Source organism: Achroia grisella, unplaced genomic scaffold (genome assembly GCF_030625045.1).
Source record: "Achroia grisella isolate CSIRO2021 unplaced genomic scaffold, CSIRO_AGI_Agris_v1 utg862, whole genome shotgun sequence".
In the NCBI taxonomy this organism is placed as follows: Eukaryota; Metazoa; Arthropoda; class Insecta; order Lepidoptera; family Pyralidae; genus Achroia; species Achroia grisella.
In genome coordinates, this window is record NW_026713046.1 from 697,289 (window position 1) to 716,994 (window position 19,706).

Consider the following 19,706-nt stretch of genomic DNA (forward strand, 5'->3'; position numbering starts at 1 on the left):
TCAGAAATGGCTGGACCGATTTTGACGGGACTTTTATTGACAGGTAGCTGATGTAGTAAGGAGTAACTTAGGTTACTTATATTTTAGAAAAACAAAGTTAAATTCCACGCGAACGAAGTCGCGGGTACAGCTAGTAGGTATATATAAATAATAAAAAACACTAAAAATACTGAACTTGTAATACCACATATTGAAAGTGCATAACAACTATTATTTTAAACTATCTCAGTGTACGAGGTCTGTGAGGCATATTTTGCACTTGTTACACTTAGATTAAAACAAACACTAGAAAAACATCGCATGCTTACATTCTGGTCAATGTTCTGTTCAACTCAATAGTTTTATTTCAATTAATATCTTATATATAAAATTCTCGTGTCACAATGTCAGTTACCATACTCCTCTGAAACGGCTTGACCGATTTTTATGAAATTTTTATATGCATATTCAGTAGGTCTGAGAATCGGCTACTATTTTTCATACTCCAAGTGATAGTGGTTGTCCACCCCTAACATTATTTTTTTATTTTTTGGGCAATTTTTTTATTTATATTTATTTATAATGTTAAATAAATATAACACTAAATTTTCGCCCTTCTACCATCAACCCCTATTTTCTACCAGCGATTTTAATTTATATAACAAAACAACATTCGCAGGGTCAACTAGTTGTATATAGTTTTTGTATATGACGACTAAAGAAGATAACAATTCGGCTATATTCTTTCATTCTCCACTCCCAAGACGAATGAGGGGCACCGAACAAGTGACCCCGGGACCTAGAGATCCCGGCACTATGGCAGAGAAATACCGTAGTAATTTTTATCCAGTAAAAAACCTACAGTATACGTTTAAACCTCGCGGACATGCCGCAAGGGTCGCGGTAGAAAGTACAAGTGACCCCGGGACCTCGAGATCCCTGCACTATGTCAGAGGAATACTTAGTAATTTTTATACAGTAGAAAACCTGCAGTACACATTTAAGCCTCGTGGACATGCCGCAAGGGTTGCGGTAGACAGCACTAGTGACCCCGGGACCCCGAGATCCCGGCACTATGGCAGAGGGATACTGCTGTTGTTTTTAGCTAGTAGACAACCTGCAGTACACATTTAACCCTCGCGGACATATCTCCTTGATGGATCTTATCCATATTAAATAACCAATTCGAGGTTGGTGGGTCGTGGTAGAAAGCACAAGTGACACCGGGACCCCGAGATCACGGCACTATAGAAGAGGAGTACTGTAGTTGTTTTTAACCAGTAGAAAACCTGCAGTACACGTTTTACCCTTGTGGACATGCCGCAAGGGTCGTGGTAGAAAGCAGAACTGACCCCGGGACCCCGAGATCCCGGCACAATGATAAAGGACTACTGTAGTTTTTAGCCAGTCCAAAAACCAGTACTCGTTCAACCCTCGCGGACATGTCTGCTTGAAGGATATTATCCATATTAAATAACAAGTGATAGATTTTTCCATCATGTGGTCCTTATTGTTTTTTAGTTAGAATGAGAATATGCCGTATGCCTTTCTTTTTGTTTCAATCCAAGGTGTTACATATATTAATTTATCTATTAATATATACCTATATACCATTAACTAACACTTGTGTTGTTGTTAAGCAACGGAGCAGAGTCCTCAGCGTCTGATTTCTCGCTGTCACTCGTCACTGTAAAAAAACAATATTTAACATTACATTTAGTTAAAAAAAAACAAAAAAGCTAGTTTGAAACGTATAAAAAAAGTTAAACGAAAAAAGCGTGTCAATTAAAAAAAAAACAGTTATAAAGCATAAAAAAAAGTTGAACGAAAATAAAAGCGTGTCAGTTAAGAAATACAACGAAACCAGTTAATTAAAGCATGCAGAAAACTATAGCGATAGGATTGGAAACATAGAAGCTGCCCATTTAGTAAGGTGTATCTATAAATTGCGTCACAAGTTAGGAACTGACATCAGTCATTAAGAAGTTACGTTATACGGGCCCATCCCTTAGAACGTAACTCGACAGAGTGTGACAAGGAGTTTCTTAATAACATTTACAAATATGTTTTGTTGACGGGTTTACAGTCTATTATTGTAAAATACCTAAATATATTATTTTTCGGACTACTCTAATGCTGTTGGCCGCAGCTGGCATGGCACTCCAAACGCGCGGAAGGACTATACGACTTTAGTCTGAGGGCACCGCTAGGGGTTCGAACCTCGGCTCAGGCCGTCGTAATATCGATACCCGTTTGAATTGGACGGGGGATCGATCGTGTGAGTGTATAATATACAAGTATGTGATATGTATGCTATTATGCCAGCAGTTGTGACAAAAATGAGTAAAATACCATGGATATTGTGACGAAAATAATATATAAATATAACTTATGCATGGCCTCTAATAAATGTATAAATTAGAAATAGTTACATACAAGTGCCAATTTTTAGGTACGTCTAAGTGCTCCCATATATTTCCGATAAGAGTCGGACGAACCGTGACGTCATCGTAGGATTCGAGCATAGAGCATCGGTTGTTACTCCCTGCCCTGTATGAAAATTCGCCAATCGAACGGCTTCGTCAGCACGGTTCGTCAGGACTGAACCTAATAATCGTTTGATTTTATTAAGATTAAAAAAATTAAACGATTATTTTAAATTTCTCAGCTCAATATTTCAACACTAACATTTCTATTAAAAAAATTACTAACAGTTTGTGCCAAAAAAAATTTTCAAAATGTGTGCCTGCACTTATTTATTATTTGAGCGACCAACAAGACGTATAGACTATGAGGTTACAATTATTATAACTTGCAAAAAGTTCAGGTATATAGTGTTGACTTCAGTACTGGTTGCCACGGCATGCGTAAATGTTTACAGAAGTTTATATATATATATATTTGTTTTTATATTTTATTTTACTTTGTTTATATATTTATTAATTTATTACACTTATTTAGATTAAATTCTCATTTTGTTTAGAAATAATTTATTACCACGGTTGCTTACAATTATCTACGCCTATTTAATGTGCATACAAAATTGCTATATTGCTACAAACATCCAAAGACTTCATTATGGATGTTGTTGCGAATAAAGTAATTAAAAATTGTATATCATGTCAGATTTCAGACAAATCCTGTTACAAAAAATATGTTATTTTACAATAATTCTATATTAACCATAAATTAATATGGTAATTAAAAAAAATTGTAACAAATAATGTAATAGTAAATCCATAAACAATATAAACCAGTCCATATCATGATCTATTTCTTTGTTTACTTCTTCTAAGGTCACAAATGATTGATGAAATGATGAGACGATTTTCACTATGATTTTAAGATATTCTTTACGGCAGGTTTATATTTATAATACATGCATATTTATACAATATTCGTTTCACATACTATACATCCATGCTACGTCTAGTTGGATCGAGAGTTCATAAATAAATTTTCAAACAGCAATCCCAAAATGTAAAAAGTGATAGTCACAAATACGTGTAATGTTAATAATTGTCACAAAAAAAAAAACAATTAAAACTTACTATGTAATATTATGAAAAAAATTTACCATTATATGGAAAATAGCGTGCTTAAAAAATAACGTAAACTATACTGTTTAAAGTGTAACAAAAACCCAAAAATTCACACGTGAAAAAAAAACAACTATAGCACAAACATAGCACTAACCTTAGCCTCCTCACACCTTGTTGCTTAATTATTAATTGGACAATGTTTCTGAAACATTACACACCCAAACCATATATAATTACATTGAATTTAAATTCTATGTACAACGAAAGCTGTTCCAAAAAAATGGCGGGAATTTAAAAATTATGTTATTTGTCAAATGTACCAGAGACAATTTTATTTTATTTCTGTTAAGTGTTAAATGAATATATTATTGAGTCATTAAAAATAGAAAATAAACAGTATTTTATATCTATAAAAAACGGAGTTACCTTGTTCCTAAAATTACGAAAGTACTAAAAATTAAGGAAAACAATTTAAAATTTAAGCATATTTTTTCATCTGATTCCGGTGATTTCTTATCTACAGCCTTATTTAGTACAATTAGAAAATTATAATTATTATCTATTCCAGCAAAGCAATAAAGATAAAAAAAAAATACAGAAAGTGAAAGTAATGATTTTGATAATGGCAATTTAATAGTACTAAAATTTAATGGACAGCTTTCGTAAGTCAGATTATAAATTCCTTAATTTTTATAATGTCACGGCAGGATTGCTAACTGCTTTATTGTTTTAATTGTCTGTAAATAATTAAACAGTGTATTATATTAAACAGCTAACTAGCTAGTACATTTTATTTTCTATTTGTTTTGTACTGAAACATAATTCCCATTCAGAACTATTTATTCTCTGATAAAAATAATATTATAAAATAAAATGTACATCAATGAAAATTTTGTGATTATTTTTTATAAAATCTGGTATACAATGCCTACTGCCAAACAGACCAATACTATGGAGAGACACCTGGCACTGATATAGAAAATGTGTTTTATCGATGGTTATAAATAACAATTTCATTATTTCTATCATAATCATCGTATCATCAAAGGACCAATTAATAATCAATTAAATATATATATATATTAAATATATTGGTAACATTTTAATTATATATTCACAGTATTTAGTAATGAAACATAAAAACATAAAAATCCTTCGGTATGCAAGATGACAATGGTTATCGCACGGAAAAAAAAACAAAAAGTTATTTTTTAAGATACCATCTTTTTAAAATAGTAATTATAATTAGCTTCTGTTAAAATAATATTAATATTAAGGTATAATATTGTATGCCGTGTCTTTTAGCCATGGTCATCCTACTCTATTTTAGGAGGATATTCAAATAATCTAATATTTAATGTAATTGTAGTTTGAGTACATAAATTACTTTATCGCACTCCAAGTAAAATATCAATTAACTCAAAAGTTACAACCTTTGTAATATCCACTCTAAAGCATTAGCATTAAAGTCTAATTTAAAATAAACATATATATATAATTCGAACCTTGGAATATGCACTCAAAATCTTCACTATTAACGTCCAATTTAAAAAATGAGACATACCGATATTTTGGATGATATAAAAAAAAATTACATTACTGAATCAACTCAAAACCTTGGAATATCCACTCAAAAGCTTTAAGGTTAAGGTCTAATTTGATTATTTTATAAATATTAATAAACAAAGTGCAACAATCTTATTTTAAATTCGACTTTAAAGGTAAAGCAATAGAGTGCTATATCATATACATGTCGTAATTTTTTCCGAACGGTAAAAACTGTCATCCGGTACATTAAGCAGGTAATAACATAAAACTGTAACATAACAATGAATGAATGAAACAAATATTCAAAATGTACATCAGTTTATATTTTACATTCATAGAAAATACACGTCAACTATATTATTTGCTCGTGCGCAACATTTCATGTTATTATGCCTAATTATTTACAAACTTACACTACAATCCTAACAAATTACATATACACCTTCCATTCTATACAATACTAATAAACGTGGTCGTCCCTAATGAGAGACTTACAGACCAAGCGCACTACTATGTTAAGGGTCATGTTTGAGTGTAGTATATGTGGGAAAGAGAAGGAAGCATTATGTCGTCTCAGATATACACTACTGATCTGTATAAAAAGTAAAATCAATGAAAAACTAAAACAAGGGATGTAGTATATGTGGGAATGAGAAGGAAATATAATGTCGTCTCTAGCGCACACTGCTGGCATCATGCGTGCATTAAGTTGTGAACGGCGTGTGAGAACAGTGGTCTGAGACGACATTATGCTTTCTTCTCTTTCCCACATATACTACAGTGGGACTGATGTATAAACTGCTTCTTCAGGATTTAAGTTACAATCAGCAGATAAAGATGAACAATGTCTTAATAACAATACATCGAGAAGCTTCCGATGGGAATTAGGTTTAATCCACCGAAATTAAATCCGCCGTTCTTTAATGGCTGTTTCGTAAAATTGTAAGTTTCTATTAATTTTAGATTGTTACAAATACATTATTTATTTATATAATTAAATAATTTGCAGCAGTTGGATTATTAAAAAAAGTATTTTAAGAATTGGATTTGACTGACATTAAATAACTGATTTTAGGTAATTGCTATTTATGAACGTAGTTTTTACTTCGTTTAATGTACTGTCAAAACTGAAACTGGTTTAAAATCACTCCGAAAATTCGGCCGGTCACTAAAACTGAAGAGAGAGCCCGCCTACTTACACTAGTACTCGACATATTTTATTATTAAGGTTTTTAATTTTGCGGAAGTCCATTTCATTACTTAATGGATTTATATTATTTTTTTTAAACCCATATATCGACAAGTTTTTTTTTTCAGACTACTCTATTGCTGTTGGCCGCAGCTGGCCTTTACAGCTTCACCGGACGATAAGGAGCGAGTGCAGATGGCACTCCAAACCCGCGGAAGGACCTATGGAGCGACTAAATGCCAACTCCCGCCTGACGGATACGACTTTAATCTGAGGGACCACTAAGGGTTCGATTCTCGGCTCAGGTCGTAATTTCGATCCGCGCTTGAATTGGACGGGGGATCGACCGCTGGAGATATCGACACGTACTTCGGCGACTAAACGTACAATGCAACTATCGCAGTTTGATCTCCAACAGTCAATACCAGGCTTCGAAGCTGTATTCATTTCCTGATGATGCCTCGTTTAAAGGCGAAACACGTGTCGCAATATGGGTACAGATACAATAACAGTAGGAATTTGATCACCAATAGAAAAGGTCGTAACGCTTCCAGTAGCGGCGGTCAGATTTCCGCGCCGAATATTTGTGTTCTCACACATGCTGAACACAAAATGATATAAATCCATTAAATAACAGTACCCGATACTCCGTAATAACTAAGCGAGTAGTTACATAAACAAAAACAAGTAACACATCTGCAGGGCGTGGGAAGACACGTTTACCTACCTATAGACAATAAATACCACAGAATAATCTTTATACATAAAAATTACGTGTCACGTTGTTCGTTTGCGATGGACTCCTAAACTGAACGGATTGCAAATTTGATTTGCACATTGTGTGCAATTTCATCCAACTTGAAAGATAGGATAGCTTACATCTCAATTTATAGTCGCAATATTATTTTTATATATAAAGAAACTGTCAGCCAGCAAAGCGTGGCCGGGTCTGCTAGTACATATATAGAGTATAAATTTGAGCACTGGCTCAATAAAGATGTAATATTATCATAATTATCACTAACATTCCAAAATGAGCACTGACTGAACTTTCACTCTGTCATATATATAATCCTGTGATCGCTCACACTTACATTTACACTAGAGGGCGTACTAACTTGAGTTACAAATCTATCACCAACATATAATTTACAATCACCATTAGTCAAGTACATCATCAATGACAAGCTGGTAATCATCGCTAGTGATGTCCCGACAAGAGTTTGACAGTGCAGTAATAGTAGATATAGAGAAAGTTAGTTGAAGCCAACACCGAGTTAACGATAGTTATTCATTTTGAGCTTTAAGAAAACGACCATTTTATTCATTTATTATCTAGGAATTATTTTAAAAAATCTAAGTTGTTATATCAGTTATCTAGTACCCATAACACAAGCTCTGCTTACTATAGACTTGATGGGGCTGTGTTAATTGTCCAGAGTTATTTGTTATTATTAATTTGTACAATGTTGTAATTATATAAATTTATAATCTAATATATAAAATTCTCGTGTCATAATGTTTGTAACAAAACTACAAAATAGCTTATTCATTTTTATGAAATTTTGTGAATATTCAGTAGGTCTGTGAATAGGATTGTAAAGCCATTGAAATGGTTAGATGTAATGTAATGGCAAACAAACGGACAATACGTTACGATCTCGTCAAATCTAATATGTGCTTTTTACGAGCTTGGGATTTTACTTTTATTTAGTTAAAATAAATTTTACTATATTTTGCTAAATAACATTTTTTATAATATAAATGTTTACTTACTATATCCTATAAGACTAGCTCAAAAAAAATCGCGTGTTTTTAATTTACCTAATGAATCAGACAGAAGAGACTGTGAGAGTGAGAAGGTAGAGATTTTATAATGCAATTATTAAGCTATCTTCTCAAATTATTATTGAACCAAAATGGGCATAATAATAACAATGTAGCAACATATACATTCAAATATATACATAATTAAGTACGTAATAAAGTTTAGAATGCTGTGAAAAATAAAACGATTCTTAAAGCTCAAAACGGCAAGTATAAAATAGATGAAAAACTTATTACTAGTTTAATAAATTATAGATATCATTTCTCTGTCCGTTAGCATCTCATTGCGATGGAGCTGTGAATATTAAACTATTAAAATTGTCTAGCCACACTATCTACGTACTCTAGCTTCATTAGATTCCAAAGAAATTTCATTTCGTAGGAATTGTGAAAACACTAGAAATATTATAATAATTAATACATTTACAAATTTAACAACCTATCTACATATAGACAATTGAATAAGACTGTTTTGTCAAGTCGTATTCATGGTAATCAGATTATCAGTACGATGGGACTCTTGGTACAATGTCATTTAATTTCTAACAAACCATTTGTTTCAATCAACATCGTTTGTTTTAATTTATACCGTTCACGATTGATGTCATCCAAACAGACATGTGGTACACTTTATCGAAGAGACAAACACCTGCTTTTGTCATATGAATATGTTACCAATAATCAAAATATATAACAATTACTATAGTTTAGCTAAAACACACGAAAAATATAGCGTATAATGTACATTGGTAGGTCCAATTAAAAGGGCATCTATGCAGACTTGGTTTTGTATGAATCTGTTACCAATAATCAAAATATATAACAATTATTATCATTTCGCTAAACACATAAAAACTATAGCGTACATTGTCCATTGGTAGGTCCAATTAAAAGGGCATCTATGCAGACTTAGTGGACTGTGGGAAACTGGAGGCAAAAACTAAGTACCTTAATTCATACACGTTATGTAATCAGTTAATGATTATTTCGGTTTTCACATAAAATTATTTGGCACAATTTTTTCATAAACAACACACTCTCTCCGTCTTTTTTCAACTGGCAATACCGTTGCATAGGTGCCCTGTTAACGTGTAAATTTCATCTGCATATTGCATCTCAACTAAATATTTATAGCTCGTAATACGCCACTTACTGACCCATGTTCCCTATGCATAATTTATGACATCCTAAAACTGGTCGATGACCTACAACAATATACGACATTTTAATTTCATAAGGTCTATAAAAACATTGCAGTTTTTATGAAACAAAGTATAATTTAGCTTGTTCGTATTTGTCAACTGACAGAATGGAGAATAAATAAGATACGGTCAATTCTATGATCTGACACATATTTTCATTATAGTATATTTATTATTTTTAATATAATCTCAACTATTAAGTTAAAGACGATACAACACTGGTAGTCTTCGCTGCCTCTATCAGAGGTGTCACTTTCTATTTTCTCTCATTCAGACCCTTAAGAGAAACCGGCTTATCATTGGGGCAGTATCTAAGATCATAGTTCTCTGTTCCCTCTATCCTATTAATAAATGATTCCCTCTATTCGAACTGCCTCGGAAACTAAGCGATTCAGCTCTAAAAGAAGCTGGCTTATCATGGGGGCAGTATCTAAGATCATAGTTCTCTGCATATTCCCTTAATAAGAACTGCTCCAAAAACGAAGTGTTTCAGATGAGTTTCAGACTGTTTGATAAGGCAACACGACTGTGATGATTTCAGATAGATCGAGGTGACAGTTCCACATTTCAGTCAGCTTATGAGGCAAATGAAACTTCCTTCTTCGTTTCGGGTATAAACATTTATATCGAACCAAAGTAGAAATTGGGTACTCGGGTACGGAGGGAGAGAACGAGAGACAGAGAACGTAGTCCAGATAGAGTGAAGTGACGACTACATTTCGAAGCAGAACTTTCTTCTCTGTTTTGACAATCAACGTTTATATCGAACTATAGTAGAAATTGGGTACTCGGGTACGGAGGGAGAGAACGAGAGACAGAGAATGTAGTCCAGATAGAGTGAAGTGACATTTCGAAGCAGAATTTTCTTCTCTGTTTTGACAATCGACGTTTATATCGAATCATGTTCTGTTTCGGCTATTGACGTTGATATTGTATCAAAGTCGAAGTTGGGTACTCGGTTACGGGGAGAGATTAAAATGACGACTCTACATTTCTGTCATCTTATGAAGCAAAACTTTCTTCTCTATTTCGGCTATTGACGTTAATATTGGATCAAAGTCAATCGAGCATGTACGTACGTTGAAAGAGAAAGAAGGAGAGAGACAGAGAGAGAATGGTAGGTGCGTGTCTCCTAGGAGTAGTGTCGCTTGGCATGTCTGGGAGGCTGCCTGCGCGCGTTCGTACCGTTTCTGTCGGGCGGCGCGGCGCTGGGCGGCGAGATGCGGAACAACTGTATCTTGAGGTGGTCGCAGATCTCCAGGCAGATCTGGCCGCAGTACCTCACCAGGTCTATGCATACCCATATCTGGAAGCATAATTAAGAATATTTCTTAAGTATATATATTTTTGTTCTGTTTATATTTTGTTGCATTTTGTTTACATTTATAATTTTGCACCGCCAACAATTATTCTCTGCACCACCTATGGTTGACTGGTAGAAAATGCCGCATGGTGTTAATTCCGCCAAATGTACTGTACTATATATTATATTGTGTGCATTAATGTTAAATAAATAAATAAATATTTCAACAGAGGTAGGCTGTAGAGTCTTGACACTGAGGTAACATATAACCTGGAGAAGTTACACAACGTCACCTAGTATAAGATATATAGAACTTGTGTTATGAATACTAGAAAACTGATATAAAAATTTAGTTATTTTATTGGTAAACACATTATTACATGGTATAAAACAAAGTCGCTGTCGCTGTCTGTCCGTCCCATATATAGGGATAAAATAGGCTTAAATAGGTAGGTTATATAAATAAAAAGTAGAAGTTATGACATTTTTAACCGTTCTTTATTACACTATGTTTAAAAAAACCTGTCGACATGTTCGGGTTCGGAACTCTAAAAACCTTAGTTTTTGTGTGTCTGGTCATTCTAAAATTTAGAGATGGCAACCCTATATATAGGCGGCAGTTACCACTTACCACCAGCCCTCAGCCACGTGGGCCGTGGCCGGTGACCACTGGAAGAAAAAAGTTTGGGAACCTCTGGTTTAGCGTATCGCCTATACGCTAAACCAGATGTTCCCAAACTTTATTGTGTCGTAGACATCTTGCCATGTTTTTCATGTTTGCCATTAGTTAGAAACTAAACGTAAAGTTTAGTGTTGAAAACATAAAGTAAAAACAACAAGATAATCGCTATCGTAGACCCCTTGCAGTTTGTCATAGACCCCTGGGGGTCGATATAGACCACTTTGGGAATCACTGCCCTAAACAATACATGTTTTATTTGTGGTCGTTTAAGTTGACTATACTTGCACATACCGTACATAACCAGAGTACGTAGTACTCAGGTATTGCGTTATTAAAGTACTGGTTGAGGAACAGCATCGAGGGTCCCAGCAGCGACCAGTCGTAGTACTCCATCTCGCTTTTTGTCATGTGAGCCACCTGGAATATATATACTTATGTTAAAATATTTTATCTTAAAGAAAACTTGTGATAAATCAGATTTGTGACCTCTTCTCGTGAAGCGTTTATTGCAACATTATACTTTAAAATTTAGGAGTTCAGTATCCTTTTGGTTGGTGTTCAAATATAAATAGGATAGAAAATCATTTATTCAAATAAACTTGATTTAAGCACTTTTGAATAGTCATAAAAATTTTTTTATCTACCGCTCGTTCGGAAAGCTGTCTCATCACAAGATGAACGAGCAAGAAACTTGTGTGTTGCTCTTTTAAGTGATCCTTGTAAATCAGCGCTGGAAACCGTTTCCAGCATTGTGCTGTGTTGTGGTCCACATTGACTCTGTTTTGTAATGTGTAAATTGTTGTTTACATTTTTTTTAGGTCATTAGAAATAGAAATAGAAATAATCTTTATTCAAATAAACTTAATATGAGCACTTTTGAATAGTCAAGTTTTTTTTATTCTACCGCTTATTCGGAATGCAGATTCATCACAAGAAGAATAAGCAAGATACTTGTGTGTTGCTCTTTTAAATAATTGTTTTAAATCATTGTTATGTGGAGTTTATAAATTCTTTTCTATTCTATATCGCGCAATGAACGGTGCTTCTTACTCGATACTCGGATAATAAAGGTTTCGTATTTATACTCTTGCGAAACGGCTTGACTAATTTTGATGAAATTTTATATGTATATTCAGTAATCCTCGGAACGGTGAGGTCGCTCCGTGAAGCCTGTGAAGACACCAGGAGCCTTCTGCGCTTTTGGGAGGAGCTTGGCTGGGTACTTTAGTAGTCTGGCTCTGCACGCACAACGGCCCGAATGAGAGGTTAATTGCGGAGACTGGAGTCCAACATACATACATACATATGTATATTCAGTAGGTCTTACAATAGATTTATAACTAATTTTTACACACCTAAGTGTTAAGAGTTTCTCAACGCAATTTTTTTTTTAATTTTCTCGCCAAATTTTCACCCTTAAATCGCCAACCCCTATTTTTTAATAGCAATAGAAAATTTCAATTCTAACACCTTACAATTTTTTTTTTATTTTGTTCTTGCGATGATATGTGCATAGTCTATTAAATTACTCAAATTATACGCTGTTCTTATTAAATTATTGATTGTTGGCTAATAAAGTTTATTATTATTATAATTCAATCACAACAAAATTATATTAATTAAAATAAAAAAGTTATTTTCCACATGGACAAAGTCACTGCTAAAACTTTTTAACTGTATACCCTGAAAAATATTTTTTTTGTTTTAGACAATGTTTTTTTTTGTGGAAAATAAATTTAAAATAAAAAAGTTATTTTCCACATGGACAAATATTCAATTTCAGCAAAATTTTATGAAAACAAAAAAAAAACTTAATTTCCACTTGGACAAAGTCACTGCTAAAACTTTTTAACTGTATACCCTCAAAAATATTTGTTTTGTTTTATACAATTTTTTTTTTTAGTGGAAAATAAATAATTTTCATATTATTAAAAGAAGAGTATGTTTAGATATGACGACCGATAGAGAGCAGTGGAAGAGAATGACATACTGCGCCGACCCCAAATAATGGGATAAAGGCAAGGCAATGATGATTATTAAAAGTAAAAAATACACTCACCACAAGTCTGTTGGTGACTTTCGCAGCTACCATACCGAACGCCATAATATAGAGGGCGGGATGGTTCTCATACACTTGCGACTCGCTCTTTTGGAAGATGATGAAAGCTGGCACCACGACCAGCGAGAACGGTATCACCGGCGATAGGATGCTGGTACCCTGCGAGCAGAGTTATGGGATGTAACTAGCTCTAATTACGTACATATGTTGAAGCGAAATAAAAAACTTTGCACAGATTGAATAAAAAATAGATGTTGCAATTAAGTATAGTTTTATTTTAAGTTTGAGTGTATTTTCTTAGCTAAATTTTTGGGTTCTTGGTTTTGCATATCATCATCTGCTTCTTCCTTATCCCATTTATTTGGTCGGCGTGATATGTTTTTCTCTTCCATTCATCCCTGTTCGCAGTCATCTCGTTATTAGCTTCCTTTCTTATTATATATATATTTATATATAGGTTTTTAAAATACCAAGTGTTAATAATAATAATCTTAGGACAATTCACACAGCGCCATCTAGACCCAAGTTAAGCTAGCTAAAGCTTCTGTTATGGGTACTAGATAACTAATACAAGTACATAGATAATTTTTTTTCGTAAATACATACATATTATACATAGAAAACACCCAGACCGATAAAAACAATCATACTTCATACTCATGAATACAAATGTTTGTGCCGTGCGAGGAATCGAACCCGCGACCATCGGTCGTAAAGTGGCGCGCTAGACCGCTAGACTACCGAGGTCGTCGTCAAGTGTTACTATAATATAACTTTCTGAATAAATTATAACAAATTTATTTTTATTCGTCCTTACTAATATTATACATTCGAACGTAACTCTGTCTGGTTGTCTGTCTGTCGTGCTTTCACCCCAAAACTATTGAACCGATATAAATGAAATTTGGTACATAGATAGTCTAAACCCTGAGAAAGGTCATAGACCTCTTTTCAATGCGAAAAAAAGGACTCGAATGGGTTGAAAGGGGAAATGAAAGGTTGTATGGGTTAATCGCCATTTATAAATGTAGTAACTTATTTTTTAATTAAATATAAATATTTATAACATTCAAAGTTTGTAAAATGTTACCCTTAAAGGGGTAAAATAAAATAGATGAGGAAAGTTTGTATGAAAATTCGTCATTTTGAAGTTAGAACGACGAAACTTATTTTTTTGGCTTTTTTGGCCAAAGAAATAAGTTTCGTCATTACTACGTAATGATGAACTTGTTGCTAATGAAAATATTATTAAATATTTTCATTAGCAACTAATTCATCATTACATAGTATAAAACAAAGTCGCTGTCGCTGTCGGTCCGTCCCTATGTATGCTTAAATCTTTAAAACGGAAACGGATTTTGAATCGGTTTTTTTAATAGATAAAGTGATTCAAGAGGAAGGTTTATACACCCGTGCGAAGGGGTGTACCCGTACCCGGGGCGAGTAGCTAGTTATACTATATATATACAAGTGTGTTTGCAACATCTATTTCTTTCTATGTCTGTGCACAAATAATATAAAAAAAAAAATCAAGCTACAATCAAAGCATGCGCTACATTACAAGCGAAAGTTAGTGAAACGAACTACACGTATGAAAACAGCACAATCACAACACAAACGTTATTGCCGATGATGATGATTGACAGGGAGCGTGTGGGCCCGTCGCTGGGCGTTTGTTGCTGGCAACACCGCGGCGTGACGTCATCACATTAGTATGTCAACATTGTGCTGTTTCATGTTAGTGTTAACACACCAATGGTAATAAGATTCTTACAGCAACTGTGGAGCCATTTTTCCCCACTCCGCCCCTCATTATGACATTTACGTATCCAAGTATAAGGTACGCGGATAGGGCGATCACTCCGTAATTCGATAGCAGACTGATACTCGTGTTTATGGTCGGTATCTTTTGTTAGACGGCATGCGATGACGTGAAACGTACGTAGCGCGGCGTCGCGGCGTACGGCGGCCAAAAAAAGAAATAACATGCCATTAAAATGTATGCCATTAAATAACTGAATGGAAAGAAAAACTGCGTGTGCTGTCTTCACTCATTTCCTTTAACTGAGCAATATCACCGACGCTGCTGTGAACCATAGCCGTGTGTAAAATTGTAAATACAACCCCGCCTGAAGCACTCGTTGAAAGAAACTGTGTTTTAGCAGGTGTACCCTATCGTGCATTGTTAATCACAGTGATTTAATACAAACTCAGCAAACGTAGGATAGATAAGAGACGATTCAGTCAAATAGCATTGTTGGAAACCAATTAATAACCCCGTTAAGAAAAGGAGACTACAAAATATAAGTTAATAATACAATAAAAGGGTGCGCCTGAGTCTGTAAGTAATATTATTTGTTGTCTAAACTAACTAATATGAGTTTGAATTTATTATTGAACATTTCAATTTAAATAAACCATTAATGGCCCGCGAGCCAATAATAGGTCAATGAGACCAATTTCCTCCTGGTAAATAAAACTTCTAAAATTGTTAAGGTAAATTATAAAGACTTGATTCAAGACTATAAAGATCTTCATAAATATTTTATAAATAAAAATAGACCTCATGCTCTATAACTTTAAAGTTAATTTAAGTTTTTATGTAGGAAATTAATTTTAAGGTTAGATAATGTAGAAGTTTTCGGCCGAGAGGAAATGATTGACGAAATTAGGCTCTGGCTCGGGGACTATGATAAATTAATTTAAATTAACAGATCAATATGAATTAATAGTTTAAATTTAATATTGAATCCACCCAACTTGATAAATGAAAAAAGACAAACTATCGCTGCTGACTGGCTCGTCGTCTATATCCGATATGTAGCAATAGATTACGCTTGATAATACACGTGGTGGTAATCTTACGGCGACGGTGGATCCGTTTTTGCCGCAGCCCCTAACCCGGAATGTTGAACTGAAGTTGATCACAAACAAGAACTGTGCAGCGTAACACATGGAGCTCATCAGGAGGCACCACGGCGCTCCCAACGCCGGCATCTGCGGTACCACCACAACACTCCAACGTCACAACCAACCAATATCACCTTGCGCACAGCTAGGTGGTGTAGCTCGACCATAACAGACGCTAGTCCAGTATAGACAGTTAGCTTCGATATTAATTACACATAGGGACTTGATTCACATGTTAATACAGGTACATCCAATTTTATAGGACATGCTAATGTTAAATTTATTAGTATACACATAACGACTAGGACATAAAGTGAACATATACTTAGTCTAATGTTAGAATTCGACAAACGGCCATCAACGGTACAACTTAGTTTACTATCTAAACCATGGTATACTAAAACTAAAGAATGAATCACAATGAGTGAAGACCCACATGAAGTTGAAAAAATCAAGATCATTGACGTACCATCCATACGTATATCTACTTTATAAAGTTACCATGATAATTTTAAAGTAACGGAACCTATGGATCATGCTCATGTTAAACAAATAATATCAAATAATAATAACAGTGAGCATAACCGCAAGTTTACGTGGAGTATTCATGCCATTAAAAAAACCCACATGATAAGCAATGAACATATCTGAGACAACGATACAATAGAAGGGGTCTCAGATTTGGCTGTTACAAACAAAGCAGTCAATAACAAATCAAACTTTGATCACGCTGAATAGAAGTTAATGAAAATATAATAAAATAATAACAAAAGTAAAATATAATTTTTGTTGTTTTTACATAAACATTGTTTGTAAGAGCCAATTTACAATGGTTACCGATAATTACTACATTAAATCTAATCCTATAACTAACTCAGACGATGACTTCACAATAGAGAAATTAGAAGCCCAACGCATTCATGAATTCGAACTAAAACACTTGGCCGGTGGCATGGGAGTGTAAATAAATGTATCTTTAATAACTATAAAGTTTCAGAGAACTCATAACAGAAATAAAATAGGAAATATGTAGTTCCAATAAATAAAAAAAATGTTATTTTAAAAGAATTGAGTATGTGCACAGAAGGGAATCGAGTTAGGAGTATTATCAACTGCCATATATATCCCATACTACTGTAATAAATCGTAAAAACAGCTACTTGACAATAATTGAGTATCTCAAAATGTGTATTTTGCTTTTAAATATAAGAAGTTACTGAGCAAATTGCACTTTTATCCTATTATGTACAGGTTTACAGAAACGTTGTGTATGATGGATGATTTGTTCTCCCAGACCCCCGGCAGTGTGACCAGGCTATTGTAAACGAGCGGGGTCTCACAGCGACGGTAGAGCCGTTCTTTCCAACGCCGCCAGTCACGATTGCCGCAGCTAGGGTGCCTACGGTGAGGAAGGTGCCGGTCACCGCGGCCAAAGCCAGCGAGTACCGTGCTTCTAGCGCGCCTGCGATCTAATCGGTCATTTGAACGGCGAACAATAAAATTAACATCGGTAACATAAATCGGTATTACAGATTTGTATCTAGTGATTATGTTAATAAAATTAATGTAAGGGACCTCTTAATAAACATCACTTGGGAGGATGCAATTAGAAATTACGAATGTTAAGAGGTAGGTAAATAAGAACAATGCAACTTGCAAGTTACTGACACAACACCGATCAATCATCTGGTGTTAATAGCCCTACTATAACTAACAATAGTTTTAGGAAATTATATAAAATAAAGTATATGGATCAAATAACTTATAACAATACATGTGGGTATTTTTAAACTCTTTCTATATGAAATTTAGAATTATAGTAAGACTGTATGTAAGTTTTATCTCGTACTATTTGCCTTGTTTGATTCAAGGTTATTGACATAGTACGATTAAAATGCATAATAAAATTCTGCTCATATCCAATAATAAAACTGTGATGGTGATGAAATGATTTTTCTTCACCCATCTTTATCAAAACTAAGAAATTGATTACATGGTACAGATTTTCATTATTAAATAGGTACGTAAAATATTAATCTTCTAGAACATCGAGGATAGCATTACCTGAGTGGACCAGAAACCGGGTCCAAGTGTGGCGGAGACGAGATGAATAGCAATGATGGAGTACTGAGCCTCGGTGACGTCGATACGTCCCATCTTGAGTGTACCCGTCACGTAGGCCTGCCAGTGCGCGCAGTAGAACAGGGTCATTGCGCATATACACTAGAAAAGAAAATATTCATTATCAATATTGAAATTAATAAGGATTTCATTGTAAAATTTCACTCACTAACTGAAGTTGATTTCGTTTCTGAATTTCACCATGGTACTGCCCGTCAGAAACTAAATTACCATCCTAATCATCTGGAAGAATGGCGGTTCTCTACCGTGCCTTTTACTAGAAACTTTGCTACACACAAACACATTTTGGAATCACCTTCCAGCAATGATATTTCCGAACCGATACGATATTGAAATCTTCAAGTAAATACCTTATTCCTTCTTACAAGGCTAGCAACGCATTTGCAATTCTCCTGGTGTTGCTGGTGCTCATGGGCGGCGGTAATCACTTACCATCAGGTAAGTCGTAAAATCATGTACCCTATGCTACAAAATAAAAGAAATATGAAATATAGTAGTTTCTTACTTGTGGGCGACTTAATGACTCAAGAATGGTAAATTTTTTTGTACTACGATGGTGGCGAACAAGCATTCTGCCCATCTGATGGTAAATGGTCACCGTAGTCTATGGGCGCCTGAGATACCAGGGGTGTCAATTGCGCGTTGCCGACCCTTAAGAAACCTTAATATACCCTTTTCTTTGACATGGATAAGAAGTGTCAGGTTACTTATGATCCCTTTCTATCAATATATCCCGGCCACACAAGAGCTCGTGACATAAAATCATAAACGAAAATTAATCTATTTAATCGAATTAGGTGTTATTTTGGGGTCCATTTCATTACTTGATAGATTTACATTATTATTAATATTCTGGTGGAAATTTGATCACCAATAGATAAGGTCATACGCTTAGCTTAGGCCAGTAGCGGTGGTCAGGTTTCCGCACTGAATATTTGTGGTCTCACACATGCTACTTGTAGCGGAATTGAACAAAATAAAATAAATACATCACGTAGCGAAAATTAATCATCCTTATACAGATCACGTCATACTTAACTTAATAATGACGTGCGAAATAAATGTATACATACAGCTGTGCTGATAAAGACATATTTAGACATGATACGGCGGGTCAAAACGTAATAATTAAACATATAGTAGTATATATAGATAACCAAGTAGATATATATAGATAACTAGCTTACCAGCGCAACTTTGTCTGCATCACACTTACTTAACATTTATCATTATACTAGCTTTTGCCCGCGGCTTCGCTCGCGTTAGTTTATTCTCTTACGGGTGGAATTTGTGAAAATCATTTCTAGGGGATTCCTACGTTAT

At 34.3% G+C, this 19,706-nt stretch overlaps 1 protein-coding gene across 4 annotated transcripts in view; it reads right to left on the reverse strand.

Moving 5' to 3' along the window:
* Positions 1-765: 765 nt before the first annotated feature.
* Positions 766-19,706, reverse strand: part of LOC131852773 (cholinephosphotransferase 1) — a 33,268-nt gene continuing 14,327 nt past the window's right edge. The window contains exons 3-9 of one of the 4 annotated variants that reach the window (XM_059203492.1): positions 18,306-18,464; positions 17,582-17,710; positions 15,106-15,237; positions 13,332-13,490; positions 11,564-11,689; positions 10,473-10,593; positions 766-1,666 (exon numbers count right to left, since the gene is read on the reverse strand). In XM_059203492.1, coding sequence (XP_059059475.1) covers positions 1,593-1,666; positions 10,473-10,593; positions 11,564-11,689; positions 13,332-13,490; positions 15,106-15,237; positions 17,582-17,710; positions 18,306-18,464 — 900 coding nt within the window. In that variant the 3' untranslated portion in view covers positions 766-1,592. Of the gene's footprint in view, positions 1,667-10,472; positions 10,594-11,563; positions 11,690-13,331; positions 13,491-15,105; positions 15,238-16,196; positions 16,329-17,581; positions 17,711-18,305; positions 18,465-19,706 lie in introns of all 4 variants that reach the window. The other 3 variants (XM_059203493.1, XM_059203494.1, XM_059203495.1) reach the window with 3 other exon arrangements.